This window comes from Balaenoptera ricei, chromosome 2, assembly GCF_028023285.1.
Source record: "Balaenoptera ricei isolate mBalRic1 chromosome 2, mBalRic1.hap2, whole genome shotgun sequence".
In the NCBI taxonomy this organism is placed as follows: Eukaryota; Metazoa; Chordata; class Mammalia; order Artiodactyla; family Balaenopteridae; genus Balaenoptera; species Balaenoptera ricei.
In genome coordinates this window covers 64,820,793-64,848,714 of record NC_082640.1, presented here as the reverse complement: position 1 = coordinate 64,848,714, position 27,922 = coordinate 64,820,793, and the positions used below count along the sequence as shown (strand labels likewise).

Genomic DNA, 27,922 nt, shown 5'->3' with positions numbered 1-27,922 from the left:
GAGAAACTGGAACCCTTATCCATTACTACTGGGAATGTAAAATGTCCGAGCCACTCCGGAAGACAGTTTGGCAAATTCTCAAAATGTTAAACAAAACAGACAGTAACCATGTAACACAGCAATTTCATTCCTAGGCATGTACTCAAAAGCACTGAAAACACATCCACATGAAAACTTGTATATGAATGTTCACAGCAGCATTATTCATAATAGCCAAAAAGTAGAACCCAAGTGTTCATTAACTGATAAATGTGCAACCAAAATATCCATAACATGAGATGTTATTCCATAACATAAAATGAATGAAGTACTGGTACATGTTACAACGTAGATTATTGAAAACATTATGCTAAATGAAAGAAGTCTCACACAAAAGGCCACATATTGTAGATTCCATTTATATAAAATTTCCAAAAAAATAATTTTTTTTCCAGAATAGGCAAATCTACAGAGACAAAAAGTAGATCACGTTTACCTACAGTGAGTGAGAGTACGAGAAAAGGAAACATTCTAGTAAATAGGAAACTTCCTTTTGAACTGACTAAAATGTTCTAAATTAGATTTTGGAATAGTTGGCCAACTCTTAAATGAACTGTATACTTTAAGTGGGTGAAATTTTGTGGTATGTAAATTATATCTCAATAAAGCTATTTTAAAAAAGGCCTCAGAAATCAGCAATGCTGGAACTAAAAGGCAATGTGGCGGTGTCTTCAAAATTCTGAAAAGAAGTTATTTCCAACCAAGAGTCTATACAAACTCAAATTTCCAATCAAGTGCGAGGGCAGAATAAATGCATGCTTAGTTATACAAGGAATCAAAAACATGTTCCTCCTATATATACTTTCTCATGGAGCTTCTAGAGAATATGCTCTGTAAAAGTTTACAAAGTAGATCTATAAAAGGAAAAAATGGTAGAAAAAACTGTTGATACAAAACAGAAGAATAACATAAGGAATGACCAATACAAAGGTAAAGAAGACACCACTGTGACAGCCACGTGACAGATCTAGAGAACAAACCCTTCTGATCAAAAAAATGCCAGGAGAGATTTCTACAAGAAGATGAAATTAATTCAAGATGCATCTGTACATGATCAGAGGAAATTAAAATGACTGTCACAAAAGCTTAGGGTTGAAATGGATATCGGCACCACCAAAGTTCAGAAGAAAATCTGGCTGAATAGATGACTTTGGACTGAGGAAACAATTCTTTAAAATAAGTTATTAAAAGGACAAATAATAGAGAAAAAATTAATACATTTAACTACATTTACCATTTTAACCATTTTTAAGTGTATAATACAGTGGCATTAAGTACATTTATTGTTGTGCAACCATCACTACTATCTATCTCCAGAGCTTTTAGCCAAACTGAAACTTTGTACCCATTCAACAATAACTCCCCATGCCCTCCAATACTATATAATATTATATAGCAACTAAAAAGAACAAATTACATGCCACAAGATGGATGAATCTTAGATAGATATTATTGAGGAGAAAAGTCACAGCGACCACTACTATATATTAGTATTTCTAAAAACTCAAAAACTAGCTAAGCCAAATGACTCTTTGCTTAGAAAAACATACATTTATTGTAAAACTATTTTTTAGAGCATAGTAATGGTATACATAAAATTCTGGATAGCAGTTACCTGTGGGGAGAGAGGGAGAATGACCAGAAAATATATGATAAAAAAGTGGCTGCAGCAATACTAATAATCTTCTGGTTCTGAACTTGGGTGGTATTCATTTTATTGATATGCTTCCTAATGTACATGTGTGTTTTGTATAGTCTCTTGTATCAAATGCTACCTTAATGTATAAAGACTGAATTGAAGGTTCCTATTAAACATGTATACTGCACACTTCTTATGTTCCATTTCAAATCCCGTAAGTCTTACCTCTTATTCTAGCTGCTGCTGTTGCAAATGGTACTGTAACTAGTCATACACACAAACTTTGTCCAGCATCAAACAGATGCTGCTGGCAGCACCTAGTTTCAGACTCCAGACACTTGCCTCTTGTCTGATGTAGGCTTCTGCTCTGCACTTACACAAGCAGAACTCTCTGTGGGGCCAGCAACCCCTGGAGCAATGGATAAGTCCCTCCTCTTTTCTTCCTCAAGGCAAATAGATGGTCCTGAGACACAAATCATTAAGCTTCTCAGTTGGTCCCACAGGGTTGAGCAACCAGTGGCCAACTCATTCATTGATTCTTGTATGGATTCTCCATCCTTCCCTTTTTTATTCCCATATCCCCACTCCTGCTCACTAGGATAACATTCTTAAATAAGCTACATTTGTAAATAAACTATTTGGTGTTTGCATAAGGGAAACCCATAATAAGCTGCCATAGCATACTCCATAGCAATTGTTTTTGTCAGCCCCCAGCTGAAATACCACGAATTTGACAAAGTCATAAATTCACAAGGACAAAGAGTGAGAAGGAAGACTATGCAAGGGACAAGGAACAGTAAAAGTTTAAAGTTGACAGACATGTAATAAGAGATGTAGGAGACTAGAAAAAATTAAAACCTAAGTTTATATGTACGTCGAATCATAGAAAAGGGGAGTCTATAGGGGTAGGCATGATTGAGAATACACATATGCTTGTGTGTGTGTGTGTGTGTGTGTGTGTGTGTGTGTAGAGGCTGGGGTTTGGAGTGGGAGAGAGGCTAAAACAACAAAATGCAAGTGTGTTCTCATTTAGAACTCTGGAAAGGTTCAGATATTAGAGATAACTGGTACCATTGCAAGGGTGATGCTGAATGGGGCTAAAAATGGAAGTTAGTTTGAAAGTCTTTTAAAATGAGCTAGATCCTTACTCTTACCCTATATAGTGAAGTAACATTCCCTTCCTCAAGCCTTTCAAAGATTTTACTTTATAGAAAAGTTGGAAACACAGACTCTCAGGAGAAGTCAGAGACATTAGGCATAGCTAAAGGTAGGGGTGGGTGAGATACACTGAAAATAGGAGGAATTAAGTGGAAGTATGTGTATGGAATCATGAGAAGCCCAGCTATATACCTAGAACATCAGTAGCCAGATTTAAAAGCTATAGGCAGGGAAAACTGACTGACCCAAGAGAAACAATCTAGAGATAGCAGACATTTGGAAGTCACCAGCTAAACACCGAGATCCCCGATCAATAACAAAATACATCTTCTAGCCCAAGAATCAACTGAGTGTATCTGCATATCCAATGATTTATTCTCTCTCTCTAGATGAAGGTCTCTCAGGAATCTCAAAGTAACATGTGCAAGCTGAAACTATCACTCCCTCTTCAAAACTGTTGCCTCTTTTATATTCCCTACTTAAGTACTAAGCCAGAAATCTAGAAATCATCCTTAATCACTCTGTCTCCTCACCCAATATATTCCACAAGTTTTATATAAGACATAGATTCCCCCCACCCTCTCTTTTCAGGAAACGAAGGCTACAAGAGTCACAATCTCAGAATACGAAGATAAGCTGAGCCAAGAACAAATTTTTGGTGACTCCCAAACCCGTACTCTTTCTCCTATGTGTTATGTAAAGGCTTAAAATACAGCAAAAAGGTTTTACTGGTATTTTACACACTGAGTAACAGGAAGAGTCCCTGCATTAGAATGGTAGGCTCAATGGTGAAGTAGAAGATTAGAAGTGAAAGAAAGCAAAAATAGGCTGTGCCTATTTTTAAGACAGGACAATCAATGGGATGCTGGGGAGAAAGAAAAAGCTCTGTGTGTACTTAAAAATCTTTGTGCCAGGGCTTCCCTGGTGGTGCAGTGGTTGAGAATCCGCCTGCCAATGCAGGGGACACGGGTTCGAGCCCTGGTCTGGGAAGATCCCACATGCCACGGAGCAACTGGGCCCGTGAGCCACAACTGCTGAGCCTGCGCGTCTGGAGCCTGTGTTCCGCAACAAGAGAGGACGCGATAGTGAGAGGCCCGCGCACTGCGATGAAGAGTGGCCCCCGCTCGCTGCAACTAGAGAAAGCCCTCGCACAGAAACGAAGATCCAACACAGCCAAAAATAAATAAATAAATTAATTAATTAAAAAAATCTTTGTGCCAGTTGGTTATTTCAATGAAATGACTTGACATAGGTATCTGTCTCAGTTTTTCTAGGGGCTTCCCTTAGCTTAGCACATTGCTATTAAGATTGATGGCATACACAACGTCTTTGTTCTCCATATACAATGTACTCCTTATATATACATTAGATCACTGTCATATATTTGTTGCATACATATAAAAATTATTTGCACAAAGCATAGAAAATCCAATACAGACGTCTCAGAAACACTGAATCCTCATAAAATCAGGTGAGAGACATATAGATTTTCAATTTTCCTCCTTAATACAGGTTCACATCAATATGTACCCACGACCACCTACTGCAAGCCATCATCTCTTGCCAGAACTGCTAGTCTTCCTGTACCCAATCCAGTGCCTCTACAAATCATTCTCCATAAAGCAATCATAGAGATTCTTCTGAAATATCAGTCAGTCCCCTGCTTAAAAGCATTAAATAGCTTCTCATTACCCTTAAGATGAAGTCCAACCTCTCCAATACGGCTAACAAAGCCCCACATGAACTAGCCTATGTCTATTTGTCTTTCTAGAGTCAACTCTCATCATTTCTCTCTTCTTACTCACATTATTTTAATTCTTTATTCGTGCCATGCTCTCTAGAGAGAGCTCTCTTTTTGCTCCTGGACCATCACACAGGTTGCTCCTCTGCCTGTAAAACATCACCCTCCTCTTCAAAGGGCTCACCCTTACTCTTCACTCAGATAACAGTATAAAAGATTCTTTTTCTGAAAAACATTTCTGATGCATCTGGCCCCATATCCAATTCTTTAAATACAGTATTAGCATAAAAAATTTAAAAGTCCTCCTCTATGTTTCCATGGTATCCTATATTTCTCCAATCATATCACTTATCACATCTATCTCACAAAGTATTGAATCTCCAGTTTCCACCACACGACCTGGCACGAAGTACTTGTTAAATAAACAAATGATCTGGCAGAACTAGAAGTTGTATCTGTCTTAATTTATTTCTTTATTTTTCTCTCAAGAACAATCTGACCTTCAGGAATAGATGTTACATGCAAATAAGGCTCCAGTAAAAAAGCCACTAATTTTTAAAACAAAGGACAAACATAACTATGTAAAAACACACAAATATCATTTAGGATAACCAACATACTATATATTAAAGTGAAAAAACTTGGAAGAGACTTTTGAAATAACTTTATAATACTTAATGTTTTAAATTTATACTAAAATATGAGTATTATTCCATACTACTAATTTGCTATTATTATATGAACTGCTAATCACATATAACTGCTTACATTAATAACCAAGTTCTGTATTTTTTCATTAGGGTAAACAAAATACATTCTAAGACATGATCAAATGCCATGAGATTTATCTGGCTGTAACATATGAGAAATTACTCCAAGCTGTTTTATGTGACATCAAGTCATATTGGTTCCAAGAGAACCTTGAAATCCATTCACCTTTATAAATCATGTTAAATATGATAATTACTTTAAAAACCCTAGTAATAAATTATTTGACTTATCCTTCAAAAAAAGTATTTATTTTTGTTCTCATTGTTGCATTTTATAATACAATGTCTCAGATGGTAAGCAGTCATTTGCCCAGATCAAGAGGAAAAGTTGAATTTAAACAAAAATAAACTTTAGACAGTGAGTTTTTAGTTGCATTAAGAATAGAAATCAGGATCCACACATGCTACATAGTCAACTCTTAGAGGATAGGTTTATCCCAGTACTCAAATATGTGGTTATCAATATAGCGAAAGTCCTAAAAAATGGTGTCATAACCCATGAGTTTTAATGAGACTTATTCTAGTTCCTTAATGCCCTGGGATTAGCATGATAGTACAGCAGACCCCATTTGATTATAAAACATACCATATACTTCCACAATGTGCAAATTCATTATGTACTTGTCAACAATAAATTCTGATAATACTCTTTTTGCCCCCTAAATAACAAGTTTCCAAAGGCATATTTTCCCAATATAGGGTGGTATATTTTATTCTTCACACAATCTTCTCTACAACTATTCAGAAGAGTTTTTTCCACCTAGGAACGAATGTATCTTTGAAACCAGTGCAGTCTTTTTAGTTATTCACATTAAGTGTCACTTCAGCAGCCTCTATTTACCATCTCTGCTTTATGATATATAATTATAGGCTCTGTACTTTTTTCAAATCATATTTTGAAACAAAGACATCTGTTTCCAGTTTATACCCCTTACCAAAAAGCAACTGCCCACTCAACATTAATTAAAGTTTTATCTCTCACCTGAGGAATATTTGCACTGGCTAAAAATAGTTTTATATTTGCATTTCCTTGTTTTTATACAGACTACATCAATTCTTAGTCCTAGATCACCAGCAAATTGGATGTTCCACTCTTTCATTTAAGAGTCACTTATTAGGAGTGTTCCCATAGGGAAGGTCCAAAAGACTCCACTTAGTAGATACAAGCTAATGATTTCATGACTGATTTGATTTTCTGGGTATCTATTGTTCTATCCTCTCTATCTTCTCACCAATTTTCTCTAAAACATGTCTAAAATAAACTCACCAATACAACAAACACAAGCTGCGAGGCTCTCTTGTTAAGACTGCTAGCTGGCCTTTTCCTGATAACATTACTTCAATGCCACATATCTTTCTTCATTGTACGCAAAGGAAAAGAATCAAGCTGATGTGATCAATTTCTCTGTGAGGAAGGGTCTCAAAAATGAGCTTATACACACATCTTTACAAAATTAGTTTGTCATTCCATGAGTGCCTAAAATCGCCTTAACTTCTTGAGCCCAGACCAATCTTAAACCAATATATCAGACTATTCCAACTGATATATAAAAAACAGACAAGCCCATACAGATCACTTCAGGCATCCAAAATTGAAAGCAGTACAAAGAAACATAACTGGGAATTCCCTAGCAGTCCAGTGGGTAGGATATGGCACTTTCACTGCGGTGGCCCAAATTCAATCCTTGGTCGGGGAACTAAGATCCTGCAAGCTGCGCGAGTGGCCAAGAAAAAAACAAAAACAAAAACTAGGAATTAGGAAAGTTATAATCATTAAATTGCTTCGGGAAATGCAACAAGTCACAGTTCCTTTTTTTACCCAAATCAAGAAAATGAGTTCCTTAAGTTAGGGATATCTAATGACCAGGGTGAGAATACTGCCAATAGATTGAAATAAAAAAGGTACACAGGTCACCAGATTAATGATCTAATTTGTTCTTGGGTAAAATCTAACATGCACATATAATGGTGATTTTCATCATCAGCCAACTGTCACTGTTAAGAAAACAAAATGCATGCACTATAAAGACAGCCAGTAGTTCAATTTGCTGGCGTTAAAGATAAGTACAGTTGAGGTTGGATACTTGGGCTGTGACAGCTCTTGCAGGTTAAAGTAGTGAACCTAGACTTCTTGTAATAAGCAATAAAGAGTTATAAAAAAAAAGTTATGGAGCAGAGAAGTCACGATATATATTAGAAAGACATAGTAACTCAAAATGGAAAACCTGATCAATGAAGTTATACTTTAATTTTAAATGACTGATCATTCTAATCTTGTATCTTACCAGGACACTAAGAAGCTCAATTCTCTTGATGTTTAAAATGTACACAGCAGACTCTAGACACTAAACAATGCTCTTTTGCTCATTTAAAGTACAATCTTTATAAAACAGTATGTGTAAAGGAAAAGGAGCTTTATTTACAAACTCAGAAAATTACTTATATTTGTTACTTTCAAATTTTACTTAAGAATTCTTCATTGAAAATGGTAAAAGGTAAGCTTTGGGTATCACACTCATCAAGAAAAGGTATCGGACAGTTTGATGTAAATCAAACTACTCAATTATTACTTACCAATAAGATTTCTCCATGGAAAGAAGCAGAATACCCATTACTTTTGCAAAAGACATTTAAAATGCAAGAAGGGTCTCAGAAATTAAAACATATGCACTCATTTTTAATTATCCTGGGGAAACTTTTTTTACATTGTACTACCACTTCACTAGAGGCAATCTTAGATAATTTACTGTACTGTTAACTCTAACCTTTTTAACTTATTACACCATTTACAAAAGCTTTAAGAAATTAAAAGAAAAAAAGGCCCGATTTACTGCATACTTTTAAAGCCACAGAAGTATTAATAAGAATTCTAGTTATTTCTTCTTTACGTCCTTGAAAACTTAAACCAAACATACTTACTGTTGGTTTTTTTCATTTAGAGTATTCATGCCCTGGAGATCAGAAAGAGGTGTTCTGGGATTTTTCCGAGTTATACCTAGCATAGAGAAAGCAAAAACTTTCAATCAATGCTAAGATAAACTAAACATGAAATAAGTTTTCTAGGAACAAATGAAATTAATATACTTCAATAGTAAATATTTGCTAAACATATCAGAAATGTCTAAATAATAATAATATGAACCAAGTCCCATGACTGTTACTTATAAATCTGACTTAGTCAACAATGAAACCAATTAGGGAATTTAATAATAAATTCTTTAATTTCTCCTCTCATTTAAATATTATCAGGAAGTACAAGGGTAACTGGGCTGAATGTCTAGAAGTGTACAAACTCATTTCTTATTTTAATATTCAAAAAATTCCTGATTCCTCTGCACCATTTTTCAGCAATAGGATATTGCTCCTATAAACTACAGATTTTAGAGATTAATCTTACATATAAAGACACTAAGAATCAAAGATGATGAATTGCTTCCTCAAGAATTACCAATATTTTTTAAACAAAAAATCTAATTAAAAAATGGGCAGAAGACTTGAATAGACATTTTTCCAAAGGAGACACACAGGTGGCTAACAGGCACATAAAAAGATGCTCAACATCGCTAATCACTGGGGAAGTGCAAATCAAAACCAAAATGAAATATCACCTCACACCGGTCAGAATGGCTATCATCAAAAAACACAAATAACGAATGCTGGCGAGGATGTGGAGAAAAGGGAATCCTCATACACTATTGGTGGGAATGTAAATTGGTACAGCCACTGTGGAAAACAGTATGGCGGTTTCTCAAAAAACTAAAAATAGAACTACCATATGATCCAGCAATTCCACTCCTGGGTACATATCTGGAAAAAATGAAAACACTAATTTGAAAAGATACATGCACTCCAATGTTCATAGCAGCCCTGTTTATAACAGCTAAGACACGGAAGCAACCCACATGCCCATCAGCCAACACTTGGCTTAAGAAGATGTGGTATATATATACAATGGCATATTACTCAGACATGAAAAAAAAAAGAAACACTGCCATTTGCAGCAATGTGGAAGGACCTAGAGAACATTATGCTTAGTGAAGTAAGTCAGACAGAGAAAGACAAATACTATATATGACTTATATGTGGAATCTAAAAAAAATACAAATGAATGTATATGCAAAACAGCAATAGACTCACAGATACAGAAAACCAACATGTGGTTACCAAAGAGGAGAGGGAAGCAGGGAGGAACAAAATAGGGGTATGGGATTAACAGATAGACAGATTAACAGATAGTATATTTAAAATAGTAAAAGTATCTTTATTTGAGATAACAATCTTGTATGTGGAAAATCCTAAGTAATTCACAAAAAAAATTAGGACTATTAAACAAGTTTAGCAAAATTACAAGATATAAGATCAATATTCAAAAATCAACTTAGCAATAAACAATTGGAAAATGAAATTAAGAAAACAATTCCATTAATAATAGCAATAAAATAATATAAAAGGAATAAATTGAACAAAAAATATAAAATGTCTACTGAAAAACTACAAAGCATCATAAAAAGCAATTAAATAAAACTTAAATAAATGGAAAGCCATCCATGCTCATGGACTGGAAAACTTAATATTGTTAGGATGGCAATGTTCCCCAAATTCATCTACAGATCAATGCAATCTCTATTAAAATTCCAGCTGCCTTTTTTATTTTTTTTACTGGAATGAATAAGCTGATCATAAAACTAATATGGAAATGCAAAGGACCCAGAATAGCCATGTTGAAAAAAAGAGAACATGGTTGGAAGACTCATACTTCCTGAATTAAAAACTTACTACAAAGATAAAGTAACTGAGACAGTATGGTACCAGCATAAAGATAGAGAGATAGATCAATGGAAAGGAACTGAGAGTACAGAAATACATTTATGATCAACTAAATTTTGACAAAGGTGCCAAGACAATTCAATGGGAAAAGAATAATCTTTTCAACAAAAACTGGGAAAACTATATGTCCACATGGAAAAGAATGAAGTTGGATCAAAGACCAAAATACAAATGCTAAAAGTATAAAACTCTTAAAACATAGGAGTAAATATTCCTGACATTGGATCAGGCAATGGTTACTTAGAGATGAAACCAAAGGCACAAGCAACCAGAGAGAAAGACTGATAAACCAGACATCACCAAAATCTAATACTTTTGTGCTTCAAAGGACACTATATCAAGAAAGTGAAAAGACAACCCACAAAATGGTATCAACAGAAAATGGCCAATCAAATATCTGATAAGAAGTTTGAATCCAGAATATAAAAAGAACTTTTGCAACTGAATAATACAAAAGATAACCCAATTTTAAAATGAACAGAATATGAATAGATATTTTTCCAAAGACAACACACAAATGGCTAATAAGCACATAAAAAGATGCTCAACATCATTAGTCATCAGAGAAATGAAATCAAAACTACAATGAGATTGCACTTCACACCCCCTAGCATGACTATAATAAGAAAGGAAGATAGTAAGTGTTGGCAAGGACATGTAAAAATTGGAAACTTGCATACACTGCTGAATGTGAAATGATACAGTCACTTTGGGAAACAGTCTAGCAGTTCAACAAAAAATTAAACAGAGTTACCATATGACCCAGAAATTCCACTACTAAGTATATACCCAACAGAACTGAAGACATACATCTATACCCACATAAAAACTGTTACTGGAAAATATATGTCTTGGGATCAACAAATTCAGTTAGAACTTTGAACAACTTTATTTTCTTACATATTTGAATGCATTGTTTTTGTTTCATTTATTCAGTTCCTGAGTCATGGACACCAAATATCCTTATGACAAATTATCATTTTCTATTCTCCATATGAATTCTTTTCTTCTGCATATTGAAATATAATCATTTCAGGCCTTTCCTTAATATTAGTAATGCAATTTTAAGATATGTTTCCTCTATTTATTGAGATCACATAGGTGTTGACTTATGCCTCTACTTGTTTTAGTAGTTCAAAACCTATTTCAACAACATTCTGATATTTCATAGTCTTAAATTTGTGCTACTCCTTTATTGGATTCATGTTCTTAAATTCTTCTTAAACTGTAAAGTGCTCACCGGGAATTTTCTTCTCGTTTTTGGCGTATCTTCCTTGCAAACACAATAGGGTGTTTCTTTTATGCATGTTACTTCCCTTTGTGTAATGATTTTTTAAACATTAATTATTAAATATTTTAAAGGAATAATATACTGAACACTTGCAACTGACCACTGAGATCAGAAAATGAAGTCCTGTGCACCTTTCTTCTTGATCCCGTTTCAACAGCATCAGATCCCAACATTGCCCACTTGTTGGAATTAGCATAAAAGGACTTTAAAATTGCTATCATAATGTTCAATGACTTAAAGTATAAGACAGTCTTATGACCTAACAGAAAAATCTCAGGAGAGAAATGGAAACTGTAAAAAGAATCCAAATGGATATTCTGGAACTGAAAACTGTAATTTTCTGAAATGAAAATTTCATTCTATGGTTTTACAAGGAGACTTGAAACAGCATAATGAACTTGATATCAGATAAATAAAAATTATCCAATATGAAGAACAGGAAGAACAAAGATAGAAGAAAAATCCACAGAATATGAGGAATCTGAGACTATATCAAATATTCTAAGAGCATGTAATTGGGGTCTCAGAAGAAAAAGAGAAATTGCAGCAGAAAAAGATTTCTGAAAAAATACTGACCAAAAATTTCCTAAATTTGATGAAAAATAATGAAGCACAGGTCCAAAAGGTATAGCAAATACCAAACAGCATAAATATAAATATAAATCGTATCTAGGGACATCACAGTCAAACTGCAGAAAATGAAAAAATAAAGAGAAAATCTTGAAGCAGCCAGATGAAAAAAGGTACATTAGATATGAAAGAATGACAACAGAATGACATCTGAGTTTAACATCACAAATAATGTAGGACAAAAGAAAATGGAACAACATCTTTAAAGCACCAAAAGTTTGATAGTTCCTAATGATGTTAAACATATGTCTACTTTATGACACAGTAAACTCCATCATAACTTTTACCCAAGGAATGAAAATTTATATACACAAAATGAATTGAACAAGAATGTTTATAGCAGGGTTCCTCACAATAGCTCAACACAGTACAAACCTTATATCCATCAAGAAATAAATGATAAACACAAAGTTGTATACACAATTGTATATACATACACAATGGAATACAACTCAGCAACAAATTACTGATATAGGGAACAACATAAATGAATACATATATAATTATGTTACGTAACAGAATCAGAACACAAAAGAATACTGTATGATTCCATTTCTGTTTTAGAAAAGGGAAAATTAATTTATAGTAACAGACATCTTAAGAGGAGTTGCCTAAAGGGGGTGGGAAAATGTACAAGAGAGTAAGAATAAACTTTCTGATACAACTTTATTCGAATATTTTATATTTTTGTGGTCATATCTTTTTGTGTTCATATGCTTTAGGTTTGTCTCTTATAAACATTTTACAGCTGAATTTTATTTTAATTGCATAATCTTTTTTTAAACTGTTTAGTTGGGTTCGTTTTAATTTATTGGTATTACTGATATATCTGGAATTTTTTCTGCCTTATTTTATGTTTTGTATCTACCCTAATTCTTGTATGCTTCTACCCAGACTTCTACTGAACTATTTTCTTTATATTCTGATTTCTTTGTTTTGTTTTGGAAGTTATATACACTCCCTTCTTTGATTATTCTTGAATTTTTAACATATTCATGAATTCTAAACTAAATCAATTCTCTATTCTCTTTTTCTAAAGAGTATGAGAACCTTTAAATCTCTGATACAAGTCATCCCCTTCCTATCACAGCTATTGTTACCCAGTATTTATTTTCACCTTATTTTCTTCCCATTAATCAAGCAAATTAGGCATTAAGTTTTATAAAATAATAACTTGTATTTACAAGTTTCTCAAAACTTCCTAGTGAGTTCAGCTTCTGTCTTTCTCAACTAAATCTTTTTATAAATTTTTATAAATTCTATTGACGAAGATCTGCTCAAATTACTATCTAGTTTTATTTACTGCTATTGTTCACCTTTGCCTGACATAGCTTTCTCCATCTTTTTATTTTTATCATTTTAAGAATCTAGATATCATTTAATTAAACTTTTTGAAAAATTCATTTTGAGATTTTAATTGGTGATGTTAATCTATTTTTATTAATTTAAATCATAGTACTTATTTCTTGTATTTTGTTTCACTTTTATGTCACTCTTCAAATCCATATTCCCCCTTGTTAGTTTTCATTTGATAGATAAAGGTTTCTCATGCTACTTTAGAAGACAGAGATTCAGGGAATTCCCTGGTGATCCAGTGGTTAGGACTCTGTGCTTTCGCTGCCGAGGGCCTGGGTTCAATCCCTGGTTGGGGAACTAAAGTCCCACAAGCCGCTTGCAGCAGACAGAAAAAAAAAAAAAAAAAAGAATCACTTTTTGTTATTGTGGTTGTCTGTAAGGCAGACATTCATATTTGTTTATCCACATTGATTTCCTAAATTTGATAAATAGCCTTATTCTATCAACTCAATAGAAATAGCTCCCTGACTTTCCTGCAGGCTTCCCCAAAATACGTATTGGCATATCCTGTATTTGTTTCCGTCTACCATTTTCAAACAAGAATTCTGATCACATAACATTTTTTTTAGAATATTTTAAATTATTTTAATGCAAATCTCTGCAGTGGGTAGTAGACACGGGCTTTAGCATTCATTATCACATTTGAGCCTCACGTTGTCCCTATGCAGTAGGGACTACCTTTCAGAGAAAGAAATTGAGGCTCTGAGAAACAACATCTTCCACACACAGGAATACAGGGGCTAAGTAGCAGAGCCAGAATTTGTACCTGGCACTGCCTGACTCCAAATGCCAGGCTGTTTCTCCTCTCTCTTTTGAGAGTAACGTGGAGGTCCCCACGTCAGGATCTTTGTGCCCTGCCACAGCCCTGGCAAAAAGCAAAAGATGGTCAGGTCTTCCCGGCACTGAAGCCTTCCCCAAGATCAGGCAAGCTGGCTAGTTCCCACTCTGGTCCCGAGGAGGCCCTCGGCCCTCATTTATGTTGTTCCCTATATCAGTAATTTGTTGCTGAGTTGTATTCCATTGTATATGTATATACAATTGTGTATACACCTTTGTATTTATCATTTATTTCTTGATGGATATAAGGTTTGTACTGTGTTGAGCTATTGTGAGGAACCCTGCTATAAACATTCTTGTTCAATTCATTTTGTGTATATAAATTTTCATTCCTTGGGTAAAAGTTATGAGTAAGGTGTGGACACTTCCTGGGGTTCCCGTAACATATTTTCATTTTTGGTATGCTTAATTCCATGAAAAATAGTCTCTTCTAGATATCTATCTATGACTTATGTCAGGCTTCATGATATGCAATTAATTTTTAAAATTGTGGTAAAATTTACATACTGTAGAACATACTCATTATAAGCATATAGTCAGTTAAGTTTAGACAAAACTGCCACCAAAAGAAGATATAGAATATTTCCGGGGACTTTCCTGGTGGTCCAGTGGTTAAGACTCTGCACTTCCACTGCAGAGGGCACGGGTTTGATCCCTGGTGGGGGAACTAAGATCCGGCATGCCATGTGGCACGGCCAAAAAAAGAAAAGAAAAATTTCCATAATCTCCTAAAGTTCCCTCACGCCCTTTCTTCGACAATCCCCCACACACCCTCCTGGGCCAAGGCAACCACTCACCTGCTGTCCATATCGACTGGTTTGCATTTTCTGGATATAAGTGGAATAAAACAGTATGCTCTCTTTTGTGTAAGGTTTCACTCAACATTACATTTTAGAGTTTGATCTATAAAAAGTCTTCACGTGAACATATGTGTTCATTTCTTACGTGGAGAGAACATATGGAAAGCATATGCTTACCTTTATAAAAAACTGACACTGTTTTCCAAAATAATTGTACTATATTTTACATTGCCAGCAGAGTGTACAAGCATTCCAGCTGCTCCACATACTCATCATTAGTACTGTCAACTTCTTAAATTTTAGCCATGACACAGGGTGTTAATGTGACTTCACTGTGATTATAATTTGCATTCCCTAATGACTTATAAAGCTGGTAATCTTTAATGAGCCTATAGATGATTCATGTATCTTCTTTTCTAAGTGTATGCTTAAACCTCTTGACCATTTTTTTTTAACCAGAAAGTAACATTTTTTTTTTTTTTTGGCTGCACCGTGTGGCATGTGGGATCTTCCCCAAACAGGGATCAAACCTGTGCCCCCCGCAGTGGAAGCACAGAGTCTTAACCACTGGACTGCCAGGGAAGTCCCCTCTTGACCATTTTTTATCTGAACTGTTTCTCTTATTATTGCAGGGTTTTTTTAAATATTTTGTTTTGAAGTCCATTATCGGTTATATATTATAAATTATTATGAATATTGTTTCCCAGGCTGTGATATGCTTTATGTTTTTTTTGACAATATCTTTTTTAAAGTAGAAGTTTTCAATTTTGGTGAACTCTAATTTCTCAATTTTTTCCTTTTATAGTTCATGCTCTTATGTGCCATCTAATAAATTTTGTCCCAAGACTGCAAAGATCTTCTCTCAGGTTTTCTTCTATCAATTTAATAGTTTTGTTCTTTGCAAAGAGCTATATGACCCATTTCAAGTTAATTTTTATGTATAATATAAGGTAAGGGTCAAACTTCTCTTGAACATATGGATATACACGTTGTTCCAGTGCCATTTTTTTTTTAAGACTATATATACCCCCACTGAATTATCTGAGGGCCTTTGTGGAAAATCAATTGACAATATATGTATAGATCTTTTCCTGGACTTTGTTTTTTATTTTTTTTCTACAGAAAAGGATTTTATTCAATTTTTCTAAAATTATTAAAAATTTTTAATTGGAGTATAGTAGCTTTACAATGTTGTGTTAGCTTCTACTGTACAGCAAAGTGAATCAGCTATACATATACATACTTCCCCTCTTTTGTGGATTTCCTTCCCATTTAGGTCACCACAGAGCATTGAGTACAGTTCCCTGTGCTATAGAGTAGGTTTCTATTGCTCTCTTGCTTACACTAAGAGAACAATGTCATGATTATTTTAATCTTCAAATCATATAGTATAAGATCTCCAGCTTCATTATTCTTCTTCACAATTGTTTTGGTCATTCTAGATATTCCACATTTCTGTATAAATTTTAGTTATCAGCATATGAATTGCTACCCCAAAATCTGCTTCGATATTCACTGGGACTTAATTCAATCCACAGATCCATCTGGGGGAGAACTGACATCTCAGAAATACAAAAATATGTATCTCTCTTCATTTATTTAGGCATTTTTCAATTTCTCTCACTTGTATACTGGTCTAACAGTATTTTGTTAAATTTATCCCTAAATATTTCATGTTTTGGTATGCTATATTATAATCCATTGCATATCAAATCACTCCAAAACCTAGCACTTTAAAACAACACATCATATCACAGACTTTGTAGAGGAACAGGTTTCAAGAGCTGCTTAGCTGGGTGGTTCTGACAGGGTCTCTCATGAGTTGTATTCAAGCTGTCAGCCAAGGCTGTGGTCATTTCAAAACTAGAATGGAACTGAAGGACCTGCCTCTAAGGTCACTCATGTGACCTTAGAGGCAAGCCTCAAAGTTCTCCACTGCCTTTGACTAGAGGCTTCAGTGGGATTCTCAGTAGGGCTATTCACAACGGCAGCTTGATCCTCCAAGAGACAGTGATCCGAGAGAGAGCTAGCAAGTGAGAAAGTACCTAAGATGGAAACTGTAGTCTTTTTTAACAATTTTGGAAGTGATGTACTATTACTTCTGCCATGTCCTATAGGTCACATAGACCAACACTGGTAAAATGCGGGAGGAGACTACACAAGGTTGTAAATACCAGAAGACGGAGATAAATGGGGAAAAACTACTGTAGCTGGCTGCCACAGATATATAAATGGAATTTATAAGTTTCATTTTCCAAGTGTTCATGGCTAGAATATTACAATTTAATTTTCTATATTTAGCTGGTATACTGTGAGACTGTTAAATTCACTTTTCAGATTAAAGAAGCATTTTTTAAACCCGTTAGTACTTTCTATATAGATGATCATGTTGTCTACATCTTCCTTTTCAATCTATGTACCTATTTCTTTTTGCTGCCTTGTTGCACAATGACCTTTAGTACAATGTTAAATCTGAGAGGCAAAAGCAGATATCTTTCCCTTGTTCTTAATGTCACGAAGTACTCAGTCTTTCACCATTACATATGAAGTCTGCTGTAGAATTTTCATGTGTATTCTTTATAAAGTTGAGGAAGTTGCCTTCTATTCCTAGGCTGCTAAAAGTTTCTAAATAGGAATGGGCATAGAATTATGACAAATTCTTTATATCCATCTACTAAGATGATATGGTTTTTCTTTTTTAGATGATTAATATCTATATTATAAATTATGACTCTCTATATACATATATATAACACATTATATTGATTGATTTTCTATATCAAACTAATCTTTTATTCCTGAATTTCCACTTGGTCTTCATGTATTATTCTTTAAATATATTGCTGAATTCAGGCTGCTCTTATTTTGTTAAGGATATTTACATCTCTCACTGTGAGGAACGTTAGACTGTTATTTTCTTGTAATGCTATCTAATTTTGGTTTTAGAGTAATAATACTGGTCTCATGATATGATTTGTATAGTACTACTTGCTCCTCTGTTTTCTGAAAGAGTTGAGGAGAACTGGTATAATTGCTTTCTTAAACATTCCTTAAGGACTTCCCTGGTGGAAGCCTGCCAATGCAGGGGACATGGGTTCAATCCCTGGTCCGGGAAAATCCCACAAGCCATGGAGCAACTAAGCCCATGGGCCACAACTACAGAGCCTGCACTCTAGAGCCCACGAGCCACAACTACTGAGGCCACAAACCACAACTACTGAAGCCCGCGCACTATAGGGCCCGCGTGGCGCAACTACTGAGCCCGCGTGCTACAGTGACTGAAGCCTGTGTGCCTAGAGCCCAGGCTCCGCAACAAGAGAAGCCACCACAATGAGAAGCCCGTGCACCGTAACAAAGAGTAGCCCCCGCTCACCGCAACTAGAGAAACCCTGTGCACAGAAACGAAGACCCACCACAGCCAAAACTAAAAAAAACAAAAACGAAAACATTTCTTAAATAAAATTGACTACTGAAGCTATATGGGCCTGGACTTTTTTGTTTTCATGTGTGGGAAGATTTTACTTATGAATCCAATCATTGATACAGGACTAAACAGATAAAGAGACTCTTTTATTTTTCCTTGGGTCAATTTTGATAACTGTTGACATTCAAGGAATCTGTCCATTTCATCTAAGTTGTTGAATATATTGGCATAAATGTTCACAATCTTTCCTCAACCTTTTGATGTCTATACCATATGTAACTGTGTCCACTTGTTCATTTCAGGTAACAGTATTTGTGTCTTCTCTCATATTTCTTGATCAGAATGGCCAGAACTACACTATCCAATACAGCAGGCACTAGCTATACATGGCCATTCAAATTTAAACTGATTTAATTAAAACTTCAGTTTTAAAATTTTTTGAAAACTTCAGGTGTTTAACAACCACATGTGGCTAGTGGCTACAGTTTTGAACAGCATAGTTGGAGAACATTTCCACCCTCACAGAAAGTTCTATTGAATGGTGCTGGACTCAAGCTTTATTAACTTCATTGCTCTTTTCAAAATACCAGCTTTTGGATGCCGCGCTCTTCTCAGCTGGTGACGCGCTGCAGCAGCGGCTGCGGGCTGGGCCAGCCGACAGGTGACAGACGTGACATGTGGCCACCGTGGCCGTGGCCTTCCACACAAACTTCAACTATGTGTGGCTGCACCTGCTGGAGCGTGTGTTGCCGGGGCGTGTGCTGCGCGCCATCCTGGCCAAGGTGCTGTGTGACCATGCGCTCAGCGGGCCGATGTACATCTCTGCCTTCTATTTCGGTATGAGTATTCTCCAGGAAAAGGATGACATATTTTTGGACCTGAGACAGAAATTCTGGAATACATATAAGAGTAGTCTGATGTACTGGCCATTTGTACAGCACCAGAGTACAGACAGCAGGAGCAAGAAGAACTACAATCCTGCAGCCTGTGGAACAAAAACCACATTCACAGAAAGACACACAAGATGGAAAGGCAGAGGGCTATTTACCAGATGAAGGAACAAGATAAAACCCCAGAAAAACAACTACATGAAGTGGAGATAGACACCTTCCAGAAAAAGAATTCAGAATAATGATAGTGAAGATGATCCAGGACCTCGGAAAAAAAATGGAGGCAAAGATCGAGAAGATGCAAGACATGTTTAACAAAGACCTAGAAGAATTAAAGAACAAACAAACAGAGATGAACAGTACAATAACTGAAATGAAAACTACACTAGAAGGAATCAATAGCAGAATAACTGAGGCAGAAGAACAGAGAAGTGACCTGGAAGACAGAATGGTGGAATTCACTGCTGTGGAACACAATAAAGAAAAAAGAGTGAAAAGAAATGAAGACAGCCTAAGAGACCTCTGGGACAACATGAAACACAACAACATTCGCATTATAGGGGTCCCAGAAGGAGAAGAGAGAGAGAAAGGACCCGAGAAAATATTTGAAGAGATTATAGTCAAGAACTTCCCTAACGTGGGAAAGGAAACAATCACCCAAGTCCAGGAAGCACAGACAGTCCCAGGCAGGATAAACCCAAGGAGAAACACGCCGAGACACATAGTAATCAAATTGACAAAAATTAAAGACAAAGAAAAATTATTGAAAGCAACAAGGGAAAAATGACAAATAACATACAAGGGAACACCCATAAGGTTAACAGCTGATTTCTCAGCAGAAACTCCACAAGCCAGAAGGGAGTGGCATGACATATTTAAAATGATGAAAGGGAAGAACCTACAACCAAGATTACTCTACCAGGCAAGGATCTCATTCAGATTCAGTGGAGAAATCAAAAGCTTTACAGACAAGCAAAAGCTAAGAGAATTCAGCACCACCAAACCAGCTCTACAACAAACGCTAAAGGAACTTCTCTAAGTAGGAAACACAAGAGAAGAAAAGGACCTACAAAAATAAACCCAGAACAATTAAGAAAATGGTCATAGGAACATACATATCAATAATTACCTTAAACGTGAATGGATTAAATGCTCCAACCAAAAGACACAGGCTTGCTGAATGGATACAAAAACAAGACCCATATATATGCTGTCTACAAGAGACCCACTTCAGACCTAGGGATACATACAGAGTGAAAGTGAGGGGATGGAAAAAGATATTCCATGCAAATGGAAATCAAAAGAAAGCTGGAGTACCAATACTCATATCAGATAAAATAGACTTTAAAATAAAGAATGTTACAAGAGAAAAGGAAGGACACTACGTAATGATGAAGGGATCAATCCGAGAAGAAGATATAACAATCATAAATATATATGCACCCAACACAGGAGCACCTCAATACATAAGGCAACAGCTAACAGCTATAAAAGAGGAAATCGACAGTAACACAATAATAGTGGGGGCCTTTAACGCCTCACTTACACCAATGGACAGATCATCCAAAATGAAAATAAATAAGGAAACAGAGCTTTAAATGACAAGGTAAACCAGATAGATTTAATTGATATTTATAGGACATTCCATCCAAAAACAGCAGATTACACTTTCTTCTCAAGTGCGCACGGAACATTCTCCAGGATAGATTACATCTTCGGTCACAAATCAAGCCTCAGTAAATTTAAGAAAATTGACATCATATCAAGCATGTTTTCTGACCACAACACTTTGAGATTAGAAATCAATTAACAACAGGGAAAAAAACGTAAAAAACACAAACACATGGAGGCTAAACAATATGTTACTAAATAACTGAGACATCACTGAAGAAATCAAAGAGGAAATCAAAAAATACCTAGAGACAAATGACAATGAAAGCACGATGATCCAAAACCTATGGGATACGGCAAAAGCAGTTCAAAGAGGCAAGTTTATAGCTATACAAGCCTACCTCAAGAAACAAGAAAAACCTCAAATAAACAATCTAACCTTACACCTAAAGGAACTAGAGAAAGAAGAACAAACAAAACCCAAAGTTAGTAGAAGGAAAGAAACCATAAAGATCAGAGCAGAAATAAATGAAATAGAAACAACGAAAACAACAGCAAAGATCATTAAAACTAAAAGCTGGTTCTTTGAGAAGATAAACAAAATTGATAAACCATTAGCCAGACTCATCAAGAAAAAGAGGGAGAGGACTCAAATCAATAAAATTAGAAATGAAAAAGGAGAAGTTACAACAGACACCACAGAAATACAAAGCAGCCTAAGAGACTACTACAAGCAACTCTATGCCAATAAAATGGACAACCTGGAAGAAATGGACAAATTCTTAGAAAGGTATAACCTTCCAAGACTGAACCAGGAAGAAGTAGAAAATATGAACAGACCAATCACAAGTAATGAAATGGAAACTGTGATTAAAAATCTTCCAACAAACCAAAGTCCAGGACCAGATGGCTTCACAGGTGAATTCTATCAAACATTTAGAGAAGAGCTAACACCCATCCTTTTCAAACTCTTCCAAAAAATTGCAGAGGAAGGAACACTCCTAAACTCATTCTATGAGGCCACCATCACCCTGATACCAAAACCAGACAAAGATACTACAAAAAAAGAAAATGACAGACCAATATCACTGATGAATATAGATGTAAAAATCCTCAACAAAATACTAGCAAACAGAATCCAACAACACATTAAAAGGATCATACACCACGATCAAGTGGGATTTATCCCAGGGATGCAAGGATTCTTCAATATACACAAATCAATCAGTGTGATACAACATATTAACAAATTGAAGAAGAAAAACCATATGATCATCTCAATAGATGCAGAAATAGCTTCTGACAAAATGCAACACCCATTTATGATAAAAACTCTCCAGAAAGTGGGCATAGAGGGAACCTACCTCAACATAATAAAGGCCATATACGACAAACCCACAGCAAACATCATTCTCAATGGTGAAAAACTGAAAGCATTTCCTCTAAGATCAGGAACAAGACAAGGATGTCCACCCTCACCACTATTATTCAACATAGTTTTGGAAGTCCTAGCCATGGCAATCAGAGAAGAAAAAGAAATAACAGGAATACAAATTGGAAAAGAAGAAGTAAAACTGTCACTGTTTGTAGATGACATGATACTATACATAGAGAATCCTAAAGACGCTATCAGAAAACTACTAGAGCTAATTAATGAGTTTGATAAAGTTGCAGGATACAAAATTAATGCACAGAAATCTCTTGCATTCCTATACACCAATGATGAAAAATCTGAAAGAGAAATTAAGGAAACACTGTTATTTACCATTGCAACAAAAAGAATAAAATACCTAGGAATAAACCTACCTGGGGAGACAAATGACCTGTATGCAGAAAACTATAAGACACTGATGAAAGAAATTAAAGAGGATACCAACAGATGGAGAGATATACCATGTCCTTGGATTGGAAGAGTCAATATTGTGAAAATGACTATACTACCCAAAGCAATCTACAGATTCAATGCAATCCCTATCAAATTACCAATGGCATTTTTTTATGGAACTAGAACAAATCATCTTAAAATTTGTATGGAGACACAAAAGACCCCGAATAGCCAAAGCAGTCTTGAGGGAAAAAAACGGAGCTGGAGGAATCAGACTCCCTGACTTCAGACTATACTACAAAGCTACAGTAATCACGACAATATGGTACTGGCACAAGAACAGAAATATAGATCAATGGAACAAGATAGAAAGCCCAGAGATAAACCCACACACCTATGGTCAGATAATCTATGACAAAGGAGGCAAGGATATACCATGGAGAAAAGACAGTCTCTTCAATAAGCAGTGCTGGGAAAACTGGACAGCTACATGTGAAAGAATGAAATTAGAACACTCCCTAACACCATACACAAAAATAAACTCAAAATGGATTCGAGACCTAAATGTAAGACCAGACACTATAAAAGTCTTAGAGGAAAACATAGGAAGAACACTCTTTGACATAAATCACAGCAAGATCTTTTTAGATCCACCTCCTAGAGTAATGGAAATAAAAACAAAAATAAACAAATGGGACCTAATGAAACTTCAAAGCTTTTGCACAGCAAAGGAAACCATAAACAAGACAAAAAGACAACCCTCAGGATGGGAGAAAATATTTGCAAACGAATCAACGGACAAAGGATTAATCTCCAAAATATATAAACAGCTCATGCAGCTCAATATTTAAAAAAAACAAACAACCCAATTCAAAAATGGGCAGAAGACCTAAATTGACATTTCTCCAAAGAAGACATACAGATGGCCAAGAAGCACATGAAAAGCTGCTCAACATCACTAATTATTAGAGAAATGCAAATCAAAACTACAATGAGGTATCACCTCACACCAGTTAGAATGGGCATCTTCAGAAAATCTACAAACAACAAATGCTGGAGAGGGTGTGGAGAAAAGGGAACCCTCTTGCACTGTTGGTGGGAATGTAAATTGATACAGCCACTATGGAGAACAGTATGGAGGTTCCTTAAAAAGCTAAAAATAGAATTACCATATCATCCAGCAATCCCACTACTGGGCATATACCCAGAGAAAACCATAATTCAAAAAGACACATGCACCCCAATGTTCACTGCAGCACTATTTACAATAGCCAGGTCATGGAAGCAACCTAAATGTCCATGGACAGACGAATGGATAAAGAAGAGGTGGTACATATATACAATGGACTATTACTCAGCCATAAAAGGAACGAAACTGGGTCATTTGTAGAGATGTGGATGGATCTAGAGACTGTCATACAGAGTGAAGTAAGTCAGAAAGAGAAAAACAAATATCGTATATTAACGCATATATGTGGAAACTAGAAAAATGGTACAGATGAACCGGTTTGCAGGGCAGAAATTGAAACACAGATGTAGAGAACAAACGTATGGACACCAATGGGGGAAAGCGGCGGGGGGCGGTGGGGGTGGTGGTGGTGTGATGAATTGGGCCATTGGGATTGACATGTATACACTGATGTGTATAAAATTGATGACTAATAAGAGCCTGCTATATAAAAAAAATAAATAAAAGAAAACAAAACAAAAAACAAAAACAAAAAAACCCAAAATACCAGCTTTTGGTTTCCACTGATTTTCTCTACTGTTGGTCAGCTTCCTATTCAGTAATTTTAGCTCTAATAGGCCCTTCTTGTTGTAGCTTCATAAAGTAAAAGCTTAGATCATTGATTTTTTACCTCATTTCTTTTCTTATATAAGGGTTTAAAGCTATCGGTTTTCTTCTAAGCACTTCTTTAGCTGCATTCCACAACTTGTAATATGCTGTGTTTCCATTATCATTCAGACCAAAATATTTTCAAGTTGCCCTTATAAATTTTTCTTTAACTTATAAGTTACTTATACGTGTTATTTTCCAAATATGTGAGGATTTCTCAGATGTCTTTCTGTTATTGATTTCTATTTTAATTCCATTTTGGTCAGACAACATACTTTAAATTTTCAATCATTTGTGCGACCATACTGATGCCTGAGGTCATGGACATTAGGGCAGGCACATCAGGACGGTGACAAGCCCTTGTCTGACAATTGCTGGTCCTTCATCTTGTTTAGGAACATCACAATCTCCATTGTCCCAAGAAGGTCAAAAGTATGGGTTTAAATTCAAGTGGCATTCTACTATTCCACCCTCTCTCTCTCTCTCTTCTCCCAGCATCTTATTCCTTCCCTTTTTCAGGGCTCCTGACCTTTGTGGAAGTGGGGCTTCAGCTCATGCTCCCAAGAACCCTAATTTTTCCCCACTCTTCTAATTTCCTTTCTGCAAATCTCAGAGAATAATCACTATAGAGAGAAGGTGGCAGCACCAAAAATGAAATGGAGGAGGAAAAGCCACAATACCTTTTATGTCTTAATCTCGAAGGTCACACATTGTCAGTTCTGCCACTTTACATTTTAGAAGCAAATCACTAAGTACAGCACATGCCTTTTGAAGGGAGGAGTATCAAAAAATTTGTGGACACATTTTAAACCACCAGAACAGTGTCATAATTTTTACCCTAAATAATCATATATCTTTTAAAAGAACTAAGAGAGGGAAAGAAAATATGTATAGTCATTTATTTTTATACATATGTATTACCTCTGGTTTCTTTATTCCTTCCCATAACTCATGGATCAGCAAACTAGAGTCCATGGGCCAAATCAAACCCACTGCCTATTTTTGCATGGCCTGAGAGCCAAGAATGGTTTTACATTTTTTTAATGGTTGAGGAAAAAAATCAAGGGAAGAATATTTTTGTGACATGTGAAAATTATACGGAATTTAAATTTCAGTGTCTATAATAAAATTTATTGGAATGTACCCATGCTCATTTATTTATGTATTGTGTATATAGCTCCTTTCACAGCAGAATTGCGTTGTCTCAACAGACCATATGACCCACAAAGTCTAAAATATTTACCATCTGATCCTTTGCAGAAAAAGTTTATCGGCCTCTACTATACATCCAAATTACCATCTGGTGTCATTTGCTTTTAACCTAAAGAATTTCCATTATCATTTTTCATAGAACACATTACAGTGACAAATTCCCTCAGATTATCTGCTTATCTGAAAATATCTTTATTCCAGCTTCATTTTTGAAAGATACTTTTCCTAATTGATGATTGGACATTGTGGATAATACATTGTAACAACAATGAATTGTTATGTTTTCCTGCAGCCTTGATTTTTCTTCTAACAGACAATTAACTTGTCTGGACCCAAACTATAAATTAAGCAACTGCCTGAACATTGCTTTTGTTTTGGGGTCTTGAATTGTTTTGTTGGATTTTAATTATGATTTTTGGATATCTTTCAGCCTCCATTGCTTTTAATAAGAAGACAAGTGTTAACCATATCATTATAGGCAAACCTCATTTTATTGTACTTCACTTTATTGTGCTTTGCAGATACTGCATTTTTTACAAATTGAAGATTTGTGGCAACCCGGTGTTGATCACGTCTATCAGCACCATTTTTCCAACAGCATTTGCTCACATAGTGTCTCTGTGTCACATTTAGATAATGCCTGCAGTATTTCAAAGTTTTCATTATTATAATATTTGTTATGGTGATCTGTGATCAGTGATCTTTGCTGTAACTACTACTCCCTGAAGGCTCGGACTATGGTTAGCATTTTTTAGCAATAAAGTATTTTTAAATTAAGGTATGTACATTGCTTTTTTCAACATAATGCTACTGCACACTTAACAGGCTACAGTATAGTGTAAACATAACTTTTATATGCACCAGGAAACCAAAAAAATTCATGTGCCTCCCTTTATTGTGGTATTTGCTTTATTGCAGTGATCTGGAACTGACTCTGAAATTGCTCTGAGGTATGCCTGCATTCCCCTGTATTTAATGTACCATATTTTCTCTGGGCTGCTTTCAAGATTTCCTTTCTATCTTTGGCATTTAGCAATTTGCCTATAATGTGTCTAGTTGTGGTTTTCTTTTGTATTGATTCTAGTTGGAGGTCATAGATTGTCTTGAATCTCCAAGCTAGTTTTTCTCAAACATGAGAAGTTTTCAGCCACTATTTCTTCCAATATTTTTCTGCTTCTTTCTCTCTCACCTCTACCTATGGGATTCCAACTTAAGGCAGTAAGAATTCAGCTATCCCCCAAGAGGAGCTATGCAGAGATACAAAAAGCCCTCAGTTAAAAAAAATCAGTAAACTTGCAAATCTCACCTACTGCAGTTGTGTCTTTCCAAGGTTATCTCCTATTTGGTTTGCATTGCTCTTTGACAGAGCTCCTATGGTCTCCCCTGAATACTCACAACAGTCAGCCAGGTATAGATGGCAGAATTCGTACTCTAACTTTGAGTTTTAGCCTTTGGCAGCTCTCTCCATTCCAGGATTTTCCTCCTAAATTTCAAGCTTCTTTGCTACTCCTCAACTTTATCCTCTGACACTTCAAGCCAGTATGGTTGTGGTTTTCTGTCTCTGGAGCTATGGGAGTTAGGGAGAACCTTGTGCAAAAAGCCACAAATTCACAATTCTTACCCACTACTTAGTTACTTTAAAGAATAAACTCCCCAGTAGTTTCTGTGCTTATTTTTGGTCTTTTGGGGTCTGTTAGTATTTTTGATCTCTTTTCCACTGCTTTCAAATAATGTTACCTTACATTTTTTTCCAGGGTTTATCACTGTTACCTGTGGCAGGGTTCATTCACCTCACCAATTCACCACTACTATTACCTAAGGCTAGTAGTCCCCCAGTTTTATAAAAACAATCTCCCAAACTTGAATTTATCATTTTATATATTATAAAATTTTAATTATTGGCAGTACTATAATGGAAAATAAACTACCTAAAGTAATGGAAAAGCCCAACTTCCACAAATGTAGAAATAAATTTGCATGTGTACAATGTACAATATCCTCATGCAGCTGCTGCTGAAACTGGTGCCTTCCTATT

The 27,922-nt window shown here is 35.5% G+C and overlaps 1 protein-coding gene across 9 annotated transcripts in view; it reads right to left on the bottom strand.

Moving 5' to 3' along the window:
- The window catches only part of MYO9A (myosin IXA), a 278,184-nt gene that overhangs the window by 114,478 nt on the left and 135,784 nt on the right, over positions 1 to 27,922 (bottom strand). For all 9 annotated transcript variants that reach the window (XM_059912852.1, XM_059912849.1, XM_059912850.1 and 6 more), the window contains one exon: positions 8,267 to 8,342. In XM_059912852.1, coding sequence (XP_059768835.1) covers positions 8,267 to 8,342 — 76 coding nt within the window. The remainder of the gene's footprint in view (positions 1 to 8,266; positions 8,343 to 27,922) is intronic.